Source organism: Vipera ursinii (assembly GCF_947247035.1).
Source record: "Vipera ursinii genome assembly, chromosome: 5".
NCBI classification, from domain to species: domain Eukaryota; kingdom Metazoa; phylum Chordata; class Lepidosauria; order Squamata; family Viperidae; genus Vipera; species Vipera ursinii.
The window spans coordinates 90575131-90593514 of NC_139518.1; the positions used below are offsets into that span (position 1 = coordinate 90575131).

The 18384-nt window shown below is 40.4% G+C and overlaps 1 protein-coding gene across 4 annotated transcripts in view; it reads left to right on the forward strand.

Moving 5' to 3' along the window:
- PIK3AP1 (phosphoinositide-3-kinase adaptor protein 1) overlaps window positions 1-18384 on the forward strand; it is a 126894-nt gene that overhangs the window by 25283 nt on the left and 83227 nt on the right. For all 4 annotated transcript variants that reach the window (XR_014492707.1, XM_083364198.1, XM_083364200.1 and 1 more), the window contains exons 3-5: window positions 4606-4757; window positions 7698-7842; window positions 16122-16264. Coding sequence is in view for 3 of the 4 variants with exons in the window: in XM_083364198.1 (XP_083220324.1) it covers window positions 4606-4757; window positions 7698-7842; window positions 16122-16264 (440 nt within the window). In the remaining variant the exon portion in view is untranslated. The remainder of the gene's footprint in view (window positions 1-4605; window positions 4758-7697; window positions 7843-16121; window positions 16265-18384) is intronic.

The window sequence follows — 18384 nt, forward strand, 5'->3', positions numbered from 1 at the left end:
AACTACGCCCCATAGACCTTCTTTTCGCAAAAGCAAACTACATTGCATAGACCAGGATACGTAGTTTGACCCATTAAGCCGAGTTATGCAGAACGGAGTACCACGCATAACCAATGTTAATAATAAACAAGAAATAGAATGTGCAGAATGCCTTATTCAAAGCTGGCAATGCACAGAGGATAGTGTACTGGGACCTTTAAGAGGCAAACAGTAAAAAGCAAACTAACGTGAGTTGTATATTTTTACTCAGACAATATAACACAAAACAAAAAACACAATTAAATATAGTCCAGTTTTCAATCCAAGGTCAGTAATGTAAAATCACAATTGAATAACAGTTCAGGAGTAAACAAAGTCAAAGTCAAAAAAAATCCTTACCAGTTACAAGTCAAATATCAATACACACAGTAACAAGTCAGTCAGAGAAAAAACTAGAGAGAGGATAAATCCAACATCTGAAATTCATTTATGCTGAATAGGATTAGCCACACCCTTAGGCCATTTCTCTTCTTAAAGGTACACAACCATATTATATGTATTTCACCCAAACCATGTTAGGACTTTAATTCCTAACAGCCAGGTTGCTCATGATGGATGCAGGAGGGCAAAGTGCGTGGGTCAGAGAGAGGCCCACTCCTTCTCCATGTGAGGAGACCTGGCTTTGTAACCAAAGCATCCTCAGCAATAGGATGGGAGACCACCAGGGGATGGCAAAATGGCAACAGGGCTGCTGGTGGCCAAGTGCTAAGGCAGGACTTCCCTCAGACCCTCCCTCCCTCTTATTCCAATCTCCTTCCTTCCTTCCTTCCTTCCTTCCTTCCTTCCTTCCTTCCTTCCTCCCTCCCTCCCTCCCTCCCTCCCTCCCTCTCATTCCCATCTCCTTCTTTCTTCTCTTTCTTCCTGTTTCCCTCCCCTCCCTCCTTCCTTCCCTCCCTCTCTCTGTGCCAGGAAGGGACGAGGGGAGGGGGAGAGGTTGGCAGCACTTCTCTCAAAGAGTAAGAGAGTTGGAAGAGACCTTTGAGATCTTTTGTCCAAGCCCCTGCTCAAGCAGGGGATGTATACCATTCCAGACAATGGAATGTCCAATCTCTATTTAAAAGCCTCCAGTGATGGAGCATCCACAGCTTCTGAAGGCAAGCCTTTTCACTGGTTAGTTGTTTTCACAAATCCTTAGTTCTAGGCTGGTTTTCTTCTTGATTAGTTTCCACCTATTATTGCCTTCTGATGCTTTGGAAAATAGGTTGACCTTTTCTTCTCTGTGGCAGCCATCAAATATTAGAACATTGCTATCATGTCACCACCCCTAGTGCTTTTCACTAAGTTAGAGACACCCAATTCCCACAAACATTTGTCATATGTTTTAGCCTCCAGCCCCCTAATTATCTATGTTTACCATCCATTTAGACCAGATGGTCTTCCTGGTTTGGTTTATAGAACAGTGGCCATGAGCAGAGCCTTCTCAGAGATAGCACCCCAATTATAGAATTATAGAACTTTCTTCCAAGGAAAATATGAACACCCGTTTATGTAGGCATATGTAGAACAACACCACATTTTATGGTCAAACAGTACTAAGTAAATTACTACTAATATTTTTCTTTCTTAAAATACACACTTTTAATATTGTTTTAAGCAGTGCTGGTGATGTTTTACAATAGCTGTCTTTGAGAGTTTTTTGTAAACCATCCTGGATTTCTCAGAAACATTTAATTTTGAATTAGAAGTGGATTTAATATATTAGGCAGAAAAAACAAATATTTAAATACATTAAATCCCACAGACCTAGACTTAGGTGCATGCTACAAAGAAAATAAGTCATTGCATTTCTAGCCAGCATACCCACTGTGGGAACTGTGGTCCATGAGACCCAAAAGACATTAGTTTGGGTAAGGTTGGATTAAATTACAAAAGAGCAGATGAGAGGAAGTAGAAGCAAGAAACTTTCTATGCCTCTGGCAAAATAATTGGGGGGGGGAGTTGACTTAACTTCCCATTCAATCCAAAGAGTTCTATGATTTTAGGGAGGGGAGGTAGCAGAAATAGACCACAGAGCCAATCTGCGAGTTTGCTTTCTCGCCTGCCTCCACATCACCTCCCCAATGTAGCACATGGCTCCAAGCCATCTCCCCAGAATAATTCCATATATTTCTTTCGGGCTTCTTACTTTCTGAGAATCACAATGCTTTTCATTTCCCTGCTGGCTCAATCTCTCTTTGTCTCTCTCCCACACACACAAAAACTCCCCCTGCGTTCTCCCCCTTCTCGCCCTTTTCCTCCAGCTGCACCTGAACAGAGTGGGAGGAGGTTAAAAAAAAGAGAAGGGGAGAAGAAAGGGGGAGGCTCCCCTTTTTTGTAACACCTCAGCTTCCTCCTTTCCCCTCCTGGCTCGCTCTTGCTCCGATCTTTGTCATTCTAAGTTGCCACATAGGTTGGGGTGGGGAGGGGGAAAGAAAACGAAAGCATGCTAGACTAAATACGGAGCGGTTCAAAGGTCATTCCCACATGTGCTGGAAGGAGGAGCAAAGACAAGTTGCAGAGCCCACCAATTATTTTCATTGGGTAGCATTACTTATAGCATAATAGAAGGGAGGAGAATGTTATATTTAGTTACATTCAATCTCTAGGGAAAAATTTAGAGTTGGTTTCATTTTTGACTGTGCCAGTATTATGTATCCAATAAATATTTGCTGTGAGGAGACTTCAAACCTTGGAGTTCTGATTTATTTGGTTTCATTAGTCGAAACCTTGCCAGTATTATTTGAAGCATCAGAATGCATTTCAAAAGTAGCCCCATGTGCATTATAGTAATCCACAAGAGAGGTGACTAGGGCTTGAGTGACCAAGTGCAGGCAGTCCTAATCCAGGAAAAACCACAATGCAGAACAGTGTTTCCCAATCCTAAACTCCATAACTGGCCCTAAAGGATACTATGGTTGATGGTAGAAGTCAAAGAGAGGCAGGATAGCTGCACTACCATGATTCTACTCTCACCAGAGATCATCCATAAGTGTGACCAATGCAGTCTCTGTCTCATAGTTGGACCTGAATCCTGACTGAAAGGGGTCTAGTAAATCTATTTCATCCAAGATTCTCTGAAGTTGCCAAGCAACCACCTTTTCTAAAAAGGGGAGATAGGAAACTGGAGAAAAATTTTCAAGGCAGGTGGAAAATTTTACAAGACAGCAAACTAGGCCCTCCTTAAAAGGCTCGGGGAATGTCGCCTCTTGCAGTGAGGAATTTATCATTGCATATTCTCACTTGCTGGGCTCCAAGATCACTGCAGATGGGGACTGTAGCCAAGAAATTAAAAGACGCTTGCTCCTCAGGAGGAAAACCATGGCAAATCTAGACAACACACTAAAAAGCAGAGACATCACCCTGTCAACAAAAGTGTGTATAGTCAAGGCTATGGTCTTCCCAGTTGCAATGTATGGCAGTGAAAGTTGGACCATAAAAAAGGCTGAGCGCCAAAGAATTGAGGCCTTTGAACTGTGGTGCTGGAGAAGACTCCTGCGAGTCCCTTGGACTGCAAGGCGATAAAACCGGTCAGTGCTAGAGATCAACCCTGACTGCTCTTTAGAAGGCCAGATCCTGAAGCTAAAACTCAAATACTTTGGCCACCTAATGAGAAGGAAGGACTCACTGGAGAAGCGCCTAATGCTGGGAAAGATTGAGGGCAAGAGAAGAAGGGGACGACAGAGAATGAGGTGGCTGGATGGAGTCACTGAAGCAGTAGGCATGAGCCTAAATGGACTCCAGAAGATGGTAGAGGACAGGAAGGCCTGGAGGAACATTGTCCATAGGGTCGTGATGGGTCGGACACGACTTCGCAACTAACAACAACATTCTCACTTGCACACCACCATCCTGGAGGCTTTTACCAAGCAGGAGGGACAAGGGTCTATTTGACAGGTGGCTGCATTGATAGCATTGAGGTCCCTGTCCACTTCCTTAGTCGTGAGTTATGGTTATGTCATTTTTCAGAATTTCTCCATAGAAATGGAGAAAGCATTCATAGAATCATTCCTACTCTTTCCTTTAGCTTATTGACATCAGTTCTCTTAAAATCCAGGACACTAATCTGTCTATCTGCGATAGAATGTGCACCTGCAGCAGCAGAGGGGGAGGGATTTGCCAACTCAGAGCTTTTCTGGAAAGCGACCCAGATTAAGAGATTGTGCATAATATTATTATCAATATGATCATTTTGTGTGTTATATGTTTGTGTGTGCTTTCAAGTCAGACTTGACTCTTGGTGACTGCCTGGACAATTCCCTTAGTAAGACTTTGGAAGTAGCTTCCCATTATCTCCTTCCTAGGGCAGAGAGAGTGTCTATGTGTGCCCACCCCCTCAGTGTCCAGGAGTATCATGCAGCTGACTTTGTGTCTAAGGTAGGACTACAACTCATGATCCCCCGGTTTCTACTCTTGATACCTTAACCTCTATACCAAACTGGCTCTCCATGTGATCATTATTGAGTTTAAAGTAATATTTCTTTTTTCTTATATAGAATGCATTTAATTTTTAATTTATGTTCTTTTTATGGAATTTCCCAATAGCCAAACAATTTTCAGAAATCATATTAATGTTTATGCTCTTCTTAGATTCCGTTTGTGATTCAGTGGCTGATGCAAAGATGGAGGATGCTGGGAGTCTACAAGCGTCATACAGTTTTCCAGGCTGTCAGGCATATGAACCTTTAGTGACCAGATTAGAAAATCTTGTTGTAGTGCAGCCTGATCGTATACGCTGTGGGGTACAGTATATTTTACTCCTTCAAAGGTGATCTGATAGAACTGGAAGAGAAATCATGCTCTGTAGTGTATATAGCTTAATTATAACACAGTTATTCACAAACAGACATCCTTAACACTGCTAGGCAAATTTTTGAGTTGGATTATGTAGATAAGAAAATGTGTGATATGTGTAATTGTATTCTGTGAGATATTTTCCTTTTCTTGGGCAAGGGATGCAACCAAATACTCTTGAAACAAAACTTTAGCAGTCCTAGCCAGCATAGACACTGATTACGGATACTTAATTAAATCACAGCTCACAACATTTAGTGGACTACAGGTTCTCTATCCCTGCTGTATTCTTTTTACTATGCATTTCCTTTTTCTATTTCACATTGTTATCTGGGGTCTTACATGAGTTTATTTTTTATTTATTTATTTATTTATTTATTTATTTATTTATTTATTTATTTATTTATTTATTTATTTATTTATAATGAGACTTGTATGCCGCCCTATCTCCCAAAGGACTCAGGGCGGCTAACAACAATAAAATACAAATAAATACAAATATTAAAAATGAATTAAATTGTGTCAAAGTCCCACTAAAACCAATAAAAACATTTAAAATCATAATTAAAAACCCCATTATCATCAGTCCAGGTTTGATTTGAATTTGAGTTTTGTTTTCTGTAATTCATCCTATGGGGGAGGGAAACGAAGTATATTAATGTTAAAGTTCTGCTCAGACATAAATATAATGATTTTATATCTTTGTGGCTGCACATTTGGCCTAAATCTACCAAAAGGATAGTGCTTGTACCAAGAAGGTTGGTTTCCAGCTTTCTGGCTTGTTTTCCCCTCTTTCCTCCACAATGCCCTGAAAAGAGAAAATCTACAGCATCCCTGCCATAATGAACAAATGAGATGAGAAAATTCAATTTGGAGGAAATGGTACCTTGGTTAACCCAGGCACAAATCATATAGGATTTATAGATTTCATTCATAAACTTGGTAATCAGAGCACCATCAATATTGGTTCTGTACTTCAGAAGTGGTTCTTACCTGCCAGCTACTGCATTTTATTTTATTTTTTAAATGTATTGGCCATCCTTCTTAGCACAGGGTAGCTCTGTGTGGCTGAGTTTTGAAACAATTATAGTTTCAGGTAATCTTAAGGGTAGGTCTAAGTAAAGAGACTATTTCAGTAAACCAGTCTAGGGCTAACAAGGATATGGATAATTTTTGCTAAGGTCTCCTGCTCTCAAAAGTGTGGCAACTGGGACACCAGCCGAAGCTGCTGTCTGGTATTCTAGAAGGAGCTTAGTGTCCAGGAGGAACTGAAGCCATGAGCTGGGGACTGACAACACATCTGACAGTTTCTGCATGAATAACAGAATAACAGATCTGGAAGCGACCTTACATGTCTTCTAGTTTCAGCCTTTTTAAAGATTTCAGTTGAAAATACTGGAGGGAGAAATGTCTTCTTTTAAAACCAGTTTTGCCCTATAACTAGCTGGTTCTTCATAATACTGTACTACAATTTTGTCAGTCCTGTAGTTGTATTAGTCATCTGAGCTTCTTTGCAAAAGGAGTAGATTGGGTTCAGAGAACTGTTGGGGAGGGGGGGGAGACACAAGCCATGTACACCAAAGCCTGATGAAAAATCCTTAGAAAGTTTTAAGAATCTAACTGTTTCATATATTTTTGCAGGCTGAACTTGATTCTTAAGGATAAATAAGTCTTTGGAATAACTGAAATAAAATGAAGTGTTAATTGAATGTGGAGGTGTGCATTCAAATGTTTTGTGAAAAACAGATAGAAAATTATAATTGAAAACAACATGGGACAGAAAAATAACATAAGAGTCAACAGCAGCAGGCAAAATGAGTATAGTTTTTTAGTCATAGTTTTGTAAAATTTTTCATCTTTCAAAAAATACATGTTTTGGAAAAAAAATTGTGGTTGACATTTGGTAAGTGGCAGAGCTTTTGTTTGTTATTGGCTTAAATGCTTAAATACAAATTTTGATGCTTTAAATGTTGCATGCCACTTATGAATTTGCTGAATGAAGGACAGCAGTGTCTCCTCTCATTATCACTGTCACCACAATTAAGTTGTGGTAAGAATAAATTTTGTTTCATTCCCTCTGAACCAATGCTATCAGGCTCAGCAGTCATCTATATAAGATTGAAAAAGAAGGTGCATTCTTCCTTATACAAGCCCAAATAAGGAGGATGTCAGGACCCACCTCAATCCACATCTTAGGAAATAAGAACTCTTGGATGCAAGTTTGTCCAAAAGGAAAATGTTTACTAGGATGGAATCGATTGTGGCAATACAAGACGGAATCTAACAAAGTTACATTTCAATCCTATATAAAGCATTCCTATTTCAGCCCCTCCCCTCATCCATTTGGTCAGGCTCCCATAATTTGCTTAGGTGTCAGGCCCTTCCGTGGGAAAGGGAACTCTCCTTGTTTTTATTGTTATTGCTTCTTCCTTTTTCAGTTGTAAATGAAGATGCGATCCAGATCTGTGTCTCCCCCTCCCTCCCCCAGTTCAACCATTTCCCTGTTGTTTGAAGATTGCCTTAAGTAACTATCCTCTCCCCCCCCCCTCGGAGAGATGGCAGAATCCCCAGAATAAGCACGTTGTTCTACCTATACATTTATGAAATGTGATATAAATGGATTCTGACATTCGGCTCTCCTTTCAGAAAAAAGATGAGTCCATCTGTGGGGAAAGAAAACATATAAATGTTAGCCTGGTTTGTTCGGATATTCTGTATGAAACCTCTTAAGCAACTTAGGTGCTTTAACATGGAGTTTGTTAACCCACTCATTTTTTGAGGAGGACTTGTGCCTGTAGATCCTCAAGCTCAAAAGATATCAATGTATTGTGAAAACTGAAAATAACAAAGGCCCTAGATCTTACTGTGTTTTTTTTTAAAAAATGTAGGTGCAGACAAACATTTTTATAATTCTAAAATGTAAATTGGATAGACAAACAAAAATGGAAGTGGAATTTTCTTCTAAAAGCTGTCAAACACTGAAACTATCAGCAAGTATTGAGAATGAATATACAGTCTCCGTTTACACACCTGGTAAGTACTAAATCTGGTCTTTTCTATCTTGAATTTGTGTGTGTCGGAGCATTTTAGTAGAGTTTCTCTTTCTATTAGTGGCATACTTGTGCTAGGATAATATACTATCAAAAATATTTTTTTTTGTCACTGAGGATGCAAAAAGCTACAATTAGAAAATAAATTTATTTACACAAACTCACAAGTGGATGACTGGTAGAATGCACAGAACTAAAAGAGTTCCTTAGACTATGCTTTCTGTTTTTGCACTTCTGCATAATGTCATAAAGTAGACCTACAAGAAGTCCAGATGTGGGGAGAAAGCTGACACAGGAAGCAGAAGCTCAGCTGCACTTCCTGTTTCCTGTACTTTCTGTTTATGCTGTTAATTTTAACAACATGATATTTTTAAAAGCATAGGAAACTTCTCTTTATATGAAGTATTACATATTGTCAGAGGACATAGTATCTATACATATAGTAGCTAATTTATTTTTACAAGCAGTCCTCAACTTATAACCATAGGTTTAATAACCCTTGAAAGTTATGACAGCACTGAAAAATGACATGATGACACTTATGACCATCATAATTTCCCCATGATCATGTGATCAAAATGCAGGGGCTTGGCAACCCACCTGTATTTATGATAGCTGCAATGTCCCAGGGTCATGTGATTGCTATTTTGTAGTCTTTTCACTAGACGTCTGACAAGCAAAGTCAATGGGTGAAGCTGGATTCACTTAAAGACTGCATGATTCTCTTAACTGTGGTAAAAGTTGTAAAGTCAGATGTGGCTCACTTAATGACCACATTGGTTAGTATTGGAAGTTACAGTCCTGTTAGTGTTATAAGTCAAGGACTTGTTGTTGTTAGCTGCGAAGTCGTGTCCGACCCATCGCAACCCTATGGACAACATTCCTCCAGGCCTTCCTGTCCTCTACCATCTTCCATTTAGGCTCACGCTTACTGCTTCAGTGACTCCATCCAGCCACCTCATTCTCTGTCGTCCCCTTCTTCTATTGCCCTCAATCTTTCCCAGCATTAGGCTCTTCTCCAGTGAGTCCTTCCTTCTCATTAGGTGGCCAAAGTATTTGAGTTTTAGCTTCAGGATCTGGCCTTCTAAAGAGCAGTCAGGGTTGATCTCCTCTAGCACTGACCGGTTTGATCGCCTCGCAGGAGTCTTCTCCAGCACCAGAGTTCAAAGGCCTCAATTCTTTGGCGCTCAGCCTTTTTTATGGTCCAACTTTCACTGCCATACATTGCAACTGGGAAGACCATAGCTGTTGTCATTCAGGGTCAGCCTGTGGGTTCGGCAGTTGGGTCGGACGACTCAGAGGAGGAGGGGGGTGTTGAAGACCTTGCTGAGGGGGTTGAAGATCTTGCTGATGATAGCCCTCAGCCAGGCCCCTCCCACTTGGTCACCACGGAGACCCAGCTGTGTGAGCCTGACAGTGTGGATGAAGATGACCCACAGCTGACCCTGTTCAAGGACGCCCGACGCAGGAGGCATTCAATTAGGAGTAAACAGAGGAAGGCAATGGGGCTTCTCGGAAGGAGGCAGAGAGAAGCCACGCCCTGAACTCTATATAAGGGGAATGTCTGGGAGGGCTGGTTTGCTGAAGGCAACCGCTCGGATGGTTCATGTTTCTTAAAGCTCCTGTTTCTTGGTTCGTGTCTTGTTTGTTTTTGTAGCTATAAATTTGGCAGGCGTAATTCCAGCCTCTTGCCGGTTGTAAAGGGGTTGTCCCTGCCTTTTCTGCAGGGCCGGTAGCAGGCTGGTACAGAACAATAGCCTTGACTATACGCACTTTTGTTGACAGGGTGATGTCTCTGCTTTTTAGTGTGCTGTCTAGATTTGCCATGGCTTTCCTCCTGAGGAGCAAGCATCTTTTAATTTCTTGGCTACAGTCCCCATCTGCAGTGATCTTGGAGCCCAGGAAAATAAAATCTGTCACTACCTCCATTTCTTCCCCATCTATTTGCCAGGAATTGAGAGGGCCGGATGCCATGATCTTGGTTTTCTTAATGTTAAGTTTCAACCCAACTTTTGCACTCTCCTTCTTTACCCGCAACATGAGGCTCTTTAGTTCTTCTTCACTTTCTGCCATTAGAGTGGTATCATCTGCATATCTTAGGTTGTTGATATTTCTCCCGGCAATCTTAATTCCAACTTTTGATTCATCTAGCCCTGCCTTTCTCATGATGTGCTCTGCATATAAGTTAAATAGGCAGGGCGATAGTAGACAGCCTTGCCGGACTCCTTTCCCAATTTTGAACCAATCAGTGGTTCCGTGTCCAGTTCTCACTATTGCTTCTTGACCCGCATATAGGTTTCTCAAGAGACAAATAAGATGGTCTGGTATGCCCATCTCTTTAAGAACTTGCCACAGTTTGTTGTGATCCACACAATCAAAGGCTTTAGCATAGTCAATGAAACAGAAGTAGATGTTTTTCTGGAACTCTCTAGCTTTCTTCATGATCCAGCGTATGTTGGCAATTTGATCTCTAGTTCCTCTGCCTCTTCGAAATCCTGCCTGTACTTCTGGTAGTTCTGGATCCACATACTGCTGGAGTCTAGCTTGTAGGATTTTAAGCATAACTTTACTAGCATGTGAAATGAGTGCAATGGTGCGATAGTTTGAACATGCTTTGGCACTGCCTTTCTTTGGAATTGGAATGTAAACTGATCTTTTCCAATCCTGTGGCCACTGTTGAGTTTTCCAAATTTGCTGGCAAATTGAGTGTAGCACTTTTACTGCATCATCTTTTTAAGATTTTGAATAGCTCAGCTGGAATACTGTCACCTCCACTAGCTTTGTTGTTGCTCAGTTTTTCTAAGGCCCACTTCACTTCACATTCTAGGATGTCTGGCTCGAGGTCATTGACCACCTCCTTGTGATTATCAGGGACATTATGCTCATTCTTGTATAGTTCTTCTGTGTAATTTTGCCATTTCTTTTTAATCTCTTCTGCCTCTGTTAGGTCCCTGCCATTTTGTTCCTTTATCGTGCCCATTTTTGCATGAAACGTTCCCTTCATCTCTCCAATTTTCTTGAAGAGATCTCTAGTCTTCCCAATTCTATTGTTTTCTTCTATTTCTTTGCACTGTTCATTTAAGAGGACATTCTTATCTCTTCTAGCTATTCTCTGGAATTCTGCATTCAATTGGGTGTATCTTTGTTTTTCTCCCTTGCCTTTCGCTTCCCTCCTGTCCTCGGCTATTTGCAAAGCTTCCTCAGGCAGCCATTTTGCTTTCTTGCACTTCCTTTTCTTTGAGATGGTTTTAGTTGCTACCTCTTGTACAATGTTGCGAACCTCTGTCCATAGTTCTTCAGGCACTCTGTCTATCACATCTAATTCCTTAAATCTATTTGTCACCTCTACTGTATATTCAACAGGGATATGATTTAATTCATACCTGAGTGGCCTAGTGCTTTTCCCTACTTTCTTCAGTTTAAGCCTAAACTTTGCAACGAGAAGCTTATGGTCTGAGCCACAGTCAGCTCCTGGTCTTGTTTTTACTGACTTTATAGAGCTTCTCCATCTTTGGCTGCAGAGCATATAGTCAATCTGATTTCTGTGTTGACCGTCTGGTGATGTCCATGTGTAGAGCCGTCTCTTGGGTTGTTGGAAAAGAGTGTTTGCTATGACCATCGTAGTCTCTTGACAAAATTCTATCAGGTTGTGTCCTGCTTCATTTTGTACTCCAAGGCCAAACTTACCTATTATTCCGGTTATCTTTTGGCTTCCTACTTTAGCATTCCATCCCCCATGATGATAAGGACATCATTTTTTGGTGTTAGTTCTATAAGGTTCTGTAGGGCTTCATAGAACCGGTCAATTTCATCCTCTTCAGCACTGGTGGTTGGGGCATAGACTTGGACTATTGTGATATTGAATGGTTTGCCTTGGATTCGAACTGAGATCATTCTGTCATTTTGAGGATTGTATCCCAGTATTGCTTTTCCTACTCTTTTATTGACTATGAAGGCTACTCCATTTCTTCTGAGGGATTCTTGCCCGCAGTAGTATACCTGATGGTCATCTGAATTAAATTCACCCATTCCTGTCCATTTTAATTCGCTAATACCTAAGATGTCAATGTTTAGTCTTGTCATCTCTTGTTTGACCACGTCCAGCTTTCCTTGATTCATGGATCTTACATTCCAGGTTCCTATGGAGAAAAAATCTTTACAGCATTGGACTTTCCTTTCACCACCAGACACATCCACAGCTGAGCATCCTTTCGGTTTTGGCCCAGTCGCTTCATTCTTTCTGGCGCTACTAGTACTAGCCCTCTGCTCTTCCCCAGTAGCATATTGGACGCCTTCCGACCTGAGGGGCTCATCTTCCAGCGTCATATCGTTTTGCCTTTTGGTACTGTCCATATGGTTTTCATGGCAAAGATACTGGAGTGCGTTGCCATTTCCTTCTCCAGTGGATCACGTTTTGTCAGAACTCTCTGCTATGACCTTTCCGTCTTGGGTGGCCCTGCACAGCATAGCTCATAGCTTCATTGAATTACACAAGCCCCTTCGCCACGACAAGGCAGTAATCCATGAAGGGGAAGTCAAGGACTACGTGTAGTCAAACAAAGTATGCCTAAAAAGTATGCCTGAAATTTATTTTTATAAAAATATTTGCTCTAAAGGAAGAAATTATTATTGCAGTCCTGTATTACATTAACAAGATACTTATGTTGACAATTGTGGAATCTTAATACTAAACCCTGTGTGGATCAGCACTCGGTATGGAGCCAAGCCAAGCATCTGAAGGAAATGGTGCTGGCTTTAACTAGTTGGATATCTGAGTCACTACTACTCTGGTCATTGGATTTCTGATTCAGAATTTTATCCTGATACACTCACAGACTCTGCACAACAAGTGCAGAATGGAGTGAAACAAAATTGTTCTAAACATCAACAGTGGTTTGAAAGCTTATTTTAAACCTTTGTGGTCCCTTTTAGTTACATGGTGAGTTAAATTGTTAGAGTCGCCAGATTGCTTAGAATACTTAAATTGCTTAATATTTTTACAATTTTATGAGTTTCTTACATTTTACAATTCAGTATTTAGGGTCAAATGTGATCATACATGGATTCTGCTAATGCTACTGAATGGAACCAAATTTGTTCATTCTTCCCCTCCTTTTGCTGTTCTTTCTCTGTTGACAAACTTAATATGAACTGAGAGCTGTATAGTAAAGCAAAATTAATGAACATTTCTGCTTGCAAGATGTCAGTTTAACCATTTTTATAAATTCCACAGAGGTTTTTTGTCCTTAATAGATACCCTAAAATAAAACCACATCAGGTGTGTATATAAAATTAGAAATGTTTTATGCATATTGCTCTGTACAAGTAGTCTTCAGTTAACAACCATTTGTTTAACAACCATTGAAATTATGGAGGTGCTGAAAAATTGTAGTGATAGCCAAAGTTATAGCTGTTGCAGCACCCCTGTGGTCATGTGACACTTGGCAACCGACTCAGGCATAGTGGCGTAGTGGTCAGAATGCAGTATTGTAGACTGACTCTGCCCACTGCCAGGAGTACAATCCTGACCTGCTCAAGATTGGCTCAGCCTTCCATCTTTCCGAGGTCGGTAAAATGAGGACCCAGATCATTGGGGGCAATATGCTGACTCTGTAAACCACTTAGAGAGAGCTGTAAAGCACTATGAAGTGGTTTATAAGTCTGAGTACTATTGTTAGTGCTAACCCACCCATATTTATGACTGCAAGGGTGCTTCAGCTTCCCCACTTGCTTATCTTCCCCCTCATCTCTGCCATTTTGGCTGCCCTGCCTCTCCTGGCCCTGACACCCCTACTTTTCTCCCCATCTGGGCATCCTGCACTCTGCTAGATGTCCTCTATATGCCTGGCCCAACATTTGAGAGGCGGCTGCCTCATAAAGGGCCATTTCAGGCATGCCTCATCAGCAGTGGGAGGAAGATGACAGCAAAAGGTAGCAGATTTGGGAAAGGTGATAGAATGCAGGATGGCCAAAAGACCAGAAATGGAGGGGTGGGGAGACAGGTGAGTGAAAGGACCTGAAGAGGAAGCACTTCCTTACCTTACCGACATTCAGGGTTCCCCAAGGCAGCAAGCCAGGAATTACTTGGATTGGGGTGGGTCCATGCCTAATAACCAGGTGGGATTTGGTTAATGACAACCACCAGAACTGCTGAGATTGCTCTTGCTAAGCAATGTAATCACATGATACTGTGCTTTACAACTGCATTGCTTAGTGACAGAAATTCTGGTCCCAACCATTATTAACTGACTATTACCTGTATACACTCACTCCTCATACATTCTATTCCTGTAGGTCAGGGGTCTTCAAACTTTGCCCTTTTATGACTTGTGGACTTCAGCTCCTAGAATACCTCAGCCAGTGATGCTGGCTGAGGAATTCTGGGAGTTGAACTCCACAAGTCATAAAAGCGCCAAGTTTGAAGACCCCTGCTGTAAATTCATTTACATGTGGAAGTATAACCCATTTTTTTCAAACATGGTCTCAACGCAGCTATACATGGTATACACAATGGAATCTTATTATGTAGCAATGACACAAGTGACACCAGCTATTCAAAAGGAAACCATGTTCTTGTTCTTGTATTCTCCATGTTATTTTGATAATAGTTCTTGTCTTCTCACTTTTATGCTGTTTGGGAGTAAGGTTTAATAAATTTCAACAATGGCATCAAAGCAAAGTGCTAATGACAGTGTTTCACCAAGTGCAAACACTCCATAATTAGCCTAATGGATAAAATTCGAGTGTTTGATTTGCTTTGTTTCGGAAACTCTGTAGCATCCATAGACAGAAAATTCAATATAAATGAATCAACCATCCGTCATATTCCAAAAGAAAGACAATGTTCATAAGGCTATTTCTGAAGCTGCTCCAGAAAGTGCTAAAGAGATTACTGTGATTTGTAAAGTGATGGAAGAAATAGAAAAGCAGCCTAGTTTGTGGATAAATGAAATGATTCACTGCAAGGGATGTCTTATGAACAGCATAATAAAAACAACCTCATATAAATTTACAAACATTTGACTGAAAATCAGGAAGTCATCTGTGGAAGCATTGATTGGTTGGAGCATTTTAAAAACAGGTATTGTAACACCAGTGGTAAGCTGGAGCAGCTAACGCTCTCCAGCAACCCAGACTCCAGGTCTCCAGTACTGCTATTGGCTGCCCCTAGGCGGCAATGGGTTGCTTTAAACCTATTGGCTGCCAGGCTATAAATTGTTGCAAGCTGCATCCCACTTCTCAGTTCAGATCCTGCAAGCAATAAACTATGAGCTTTGTTGAACTCACTTGCCTCTTCTCCTTTCCTGCGCGAAGAACTCACAACACAACAGGTATGGTTTAAAAATGTGAAACTGTCAGGTGGGGCTGGTTCAGGAAATAATGGAAGCTGCTGAAGAGTTTGTAAAACTTCTGAAAAACACCAGAAAAAGAGGGTACCTGTCCTATTTGAGCAAGTTTTTAATACGGATGAAACAGGATTGCTTTACAAACAGAGATTACATAGGACCAATGCTTCAGTAACTGTGGTTTCAATTTCTATGGGGTTTTTCAAGAACAAACCCCACAAATAACAAGGATTGAGTGTATTTGAATAAAATGAAAAAGACAGTCTCCTTCAAGGCAAGCTTAGCTCCTAGTAACTTAATGGATTTATCTGTGTAGTTTTCATGGCAACAGTAAGGAAGCATTTTATCACTGCTTCCTGAAATGCTGTTTAATTTTCTCTTCTAGTCTTTGGTTCCAGATTAACCTGGTGATTCCCATCTATTAATCAATGAAAATTATCCAAGTGCTGCTATTTCCTGAAGCTTTTAAATTTGGATGGAACTTAAAGTAATTTTGAAACAGCAATTAAAAATGATAGAATTTATCACTTTAAAAATTAACATAAAATTATAAAAATAGAATTAAAAACATGGACTCTTGGTTGATTCTAATCAGAAGGATTTTCTGCATGAGCACTTTTCTGACTTTAGCTTTTCAATTCTGTAAAGAACAAAGACTGTCTTGATTCAAAAATGGAAGTTCTTTGCCCCTGTTTTTTTCCAGGATGTTGGTTGTTTTTTTTAACATAAAGCCCTATTTTCCCACTCAAGCTCTCATCATGTTTAACTGACTCTGAGCATTTTGCTTAATTTAGAATTAAAGAGGTATCCAGTTTACACATGTATGTGCTGATCCATTTTTCCACTACTTCTTTCAACACAGTGTATGAGTTTTCTTTTATGTACTGATTGTTGCTGATCTTGTCTTGCCCTTCAGACTTATCACCTGGAATTGTATGTTTGAAACTGTTTTCTGGAGATTTAATGATAGCTGAAGCAAAGATCAATTACTATACTGACATGGAAGAAATTAGCAACTTGTTGTCTAATGTAACAAATCCAATGGAATTCATGTGTCAGGTGAAATATTAAATTAATTTCTAATGGGGTACAGTAAATAACCTCCTGGCCTGTGGGGGAGGGAAGGGGGAAACAGGAGAGAGCTTGATACATCACTTACCGTATTTTTCAGCATATAAGATGACTGGGCGTATAAGACGACCCCCTACATTTCCTGTTAAATTATAGGGTTTGGGCTATACTCGCTGTATAAGACTACCCCTCTTCCTACGCACACCAAATAAAAATTAAAAAACATCAGATTTTATTTTAATATGGTAATTTTAATTCAGATGCTTATGACATGCAGGTACTTAGTAGGAAAACTGTCACTTATAAACATAAGGCTGTTTGTCATCAAACATGTAAACATAAAACAGTGCAAGTGGATTAAACTTTTCCTAATTCACTCTAAAGCTTTCCCTGCGCAGACCAAATGGGAGATCCGCTCCAGGTTTTCCAGCCAGCCTGCCCAGTTCCTGAGTCAAATGTGTCCTTAGAGCTAAGCAGCTGCTCTGACTGCTGCATTCCCCACCTGCCTTTCAAGTTGCGATAGACTGCAGCTGCTCTTCAACTTTAGAAGGAAAGACGCCCAGACCCCAGCCTGTAAAAAAATCACAGACTGCAGCTTCTTCTCCAATTGGTCCTGCTTTCCCTGCGCAGACCAAATGGGAGATCCGCTCCAGGTTTTCCAGCCAGCCCTGTCCCTAAAATTTCAGATGACCCCTGACTTTTGAGAAGATTTTCATGGGTTAAAAAGTCGTCTTATACGCCAGAAAATACGGTAGATATTAGAAAGATAGAACCAACTGTAAACCTGAGATATTAGTAAGTACCAAAAGCATCTTGTGAGAAATAAACAAATGGAGGATTCAGAAAACCTGTTTGCTAAAATATGTAATGTGTTTATTAGAAAAAGTTATTTTTGAATTGTATGGTCTTGCTTAATTGTGATAATATAGAGACCTCAAGGAGACTATGGAAGATGGGCAGTCCCACGCATAATCTGGCTCTACATTACAAAAGGCTACATAGGTAACAACCAGCATCTTGAATTGTGCCTGGAAACTGACTGTTAACCAGTGCAGTTCATGCAGTAGTGGTGTCACAGGGGCATACTGAGGCCTACCTGCACTACTGCATTCTGCTACTGCAATGGCTTCCAACTGGTCTGGTCCAAGTGCCCTATCTAGACTACATTACAATAGTCCAACCTGTGACCAGTAGTGCATGAGTGACAGTTCTTGCTTATCTCTACAGCATTTTCCCTCTTTAGAAAAAAAAGCTCTTTCAATTGCATGAGTTTCTCTGTGACTTTAATGGGTTGATGCATACACAAGTAGGCATCTGTGGCAGTGGGCATGGTTTTGGGATCAGAACCAAACCTCTGGGCTGCTTCATTTGAGGGGAATGCAATGCACTATAACTGATATCCTCCATTTTTTCAGAACATGATAGCTTCTCAAATTCATATGCTTGTTTTCAGACAGGGAAGAGGTATCTAGCATTTGGGCATATATTCTTATTCTCAATTATTCAGTATCCCTGGTTTAAGTTTCCTAAATTCAGACAAAAAATAAAGGAAGGGGACTGCAGCCATGAACATTTTTAATTTCACATAGCTTGAGATGAAAAATATATAAGAACCTCTGCAACATAGCTCCATTTCTGCAGTAATGCTAATTTAGAAGCTGTACAGGTAGTCCTCGACTTACAACCACTACTGAGCCCAACATTTCTGTTAAGTGAGACATTTGTTAAGTGAGTTTTGTCCCACTATGTGATCTTTCTTGCCACAGTTGTTAAGTGAATCACTGCAGTTGATAAGTTAGTAACACGGTTATTAAGTGAATCTGGCTTCCCCATTGACTTTGCTTGTCTGCAAATGTGATCGCATGACCTAAGTATGAACCAGTTACCAAGCATCTGGATTTTGATCATGTGATCATGGGGATGTATAAATGATGTAACTGAAAAATAGTCATAAGTCACTTTTTTCAGTGCCATAATAATTTTGAACAGTCACTAAATGAACTGTTGTAAGTCGAGGACTACCTGTATTACTATACTTATTTTTCCCATAATTATTACCCGATGATTTCTAAATGTTTGGTAGTAAACATTGTAGCATAAGAACATTC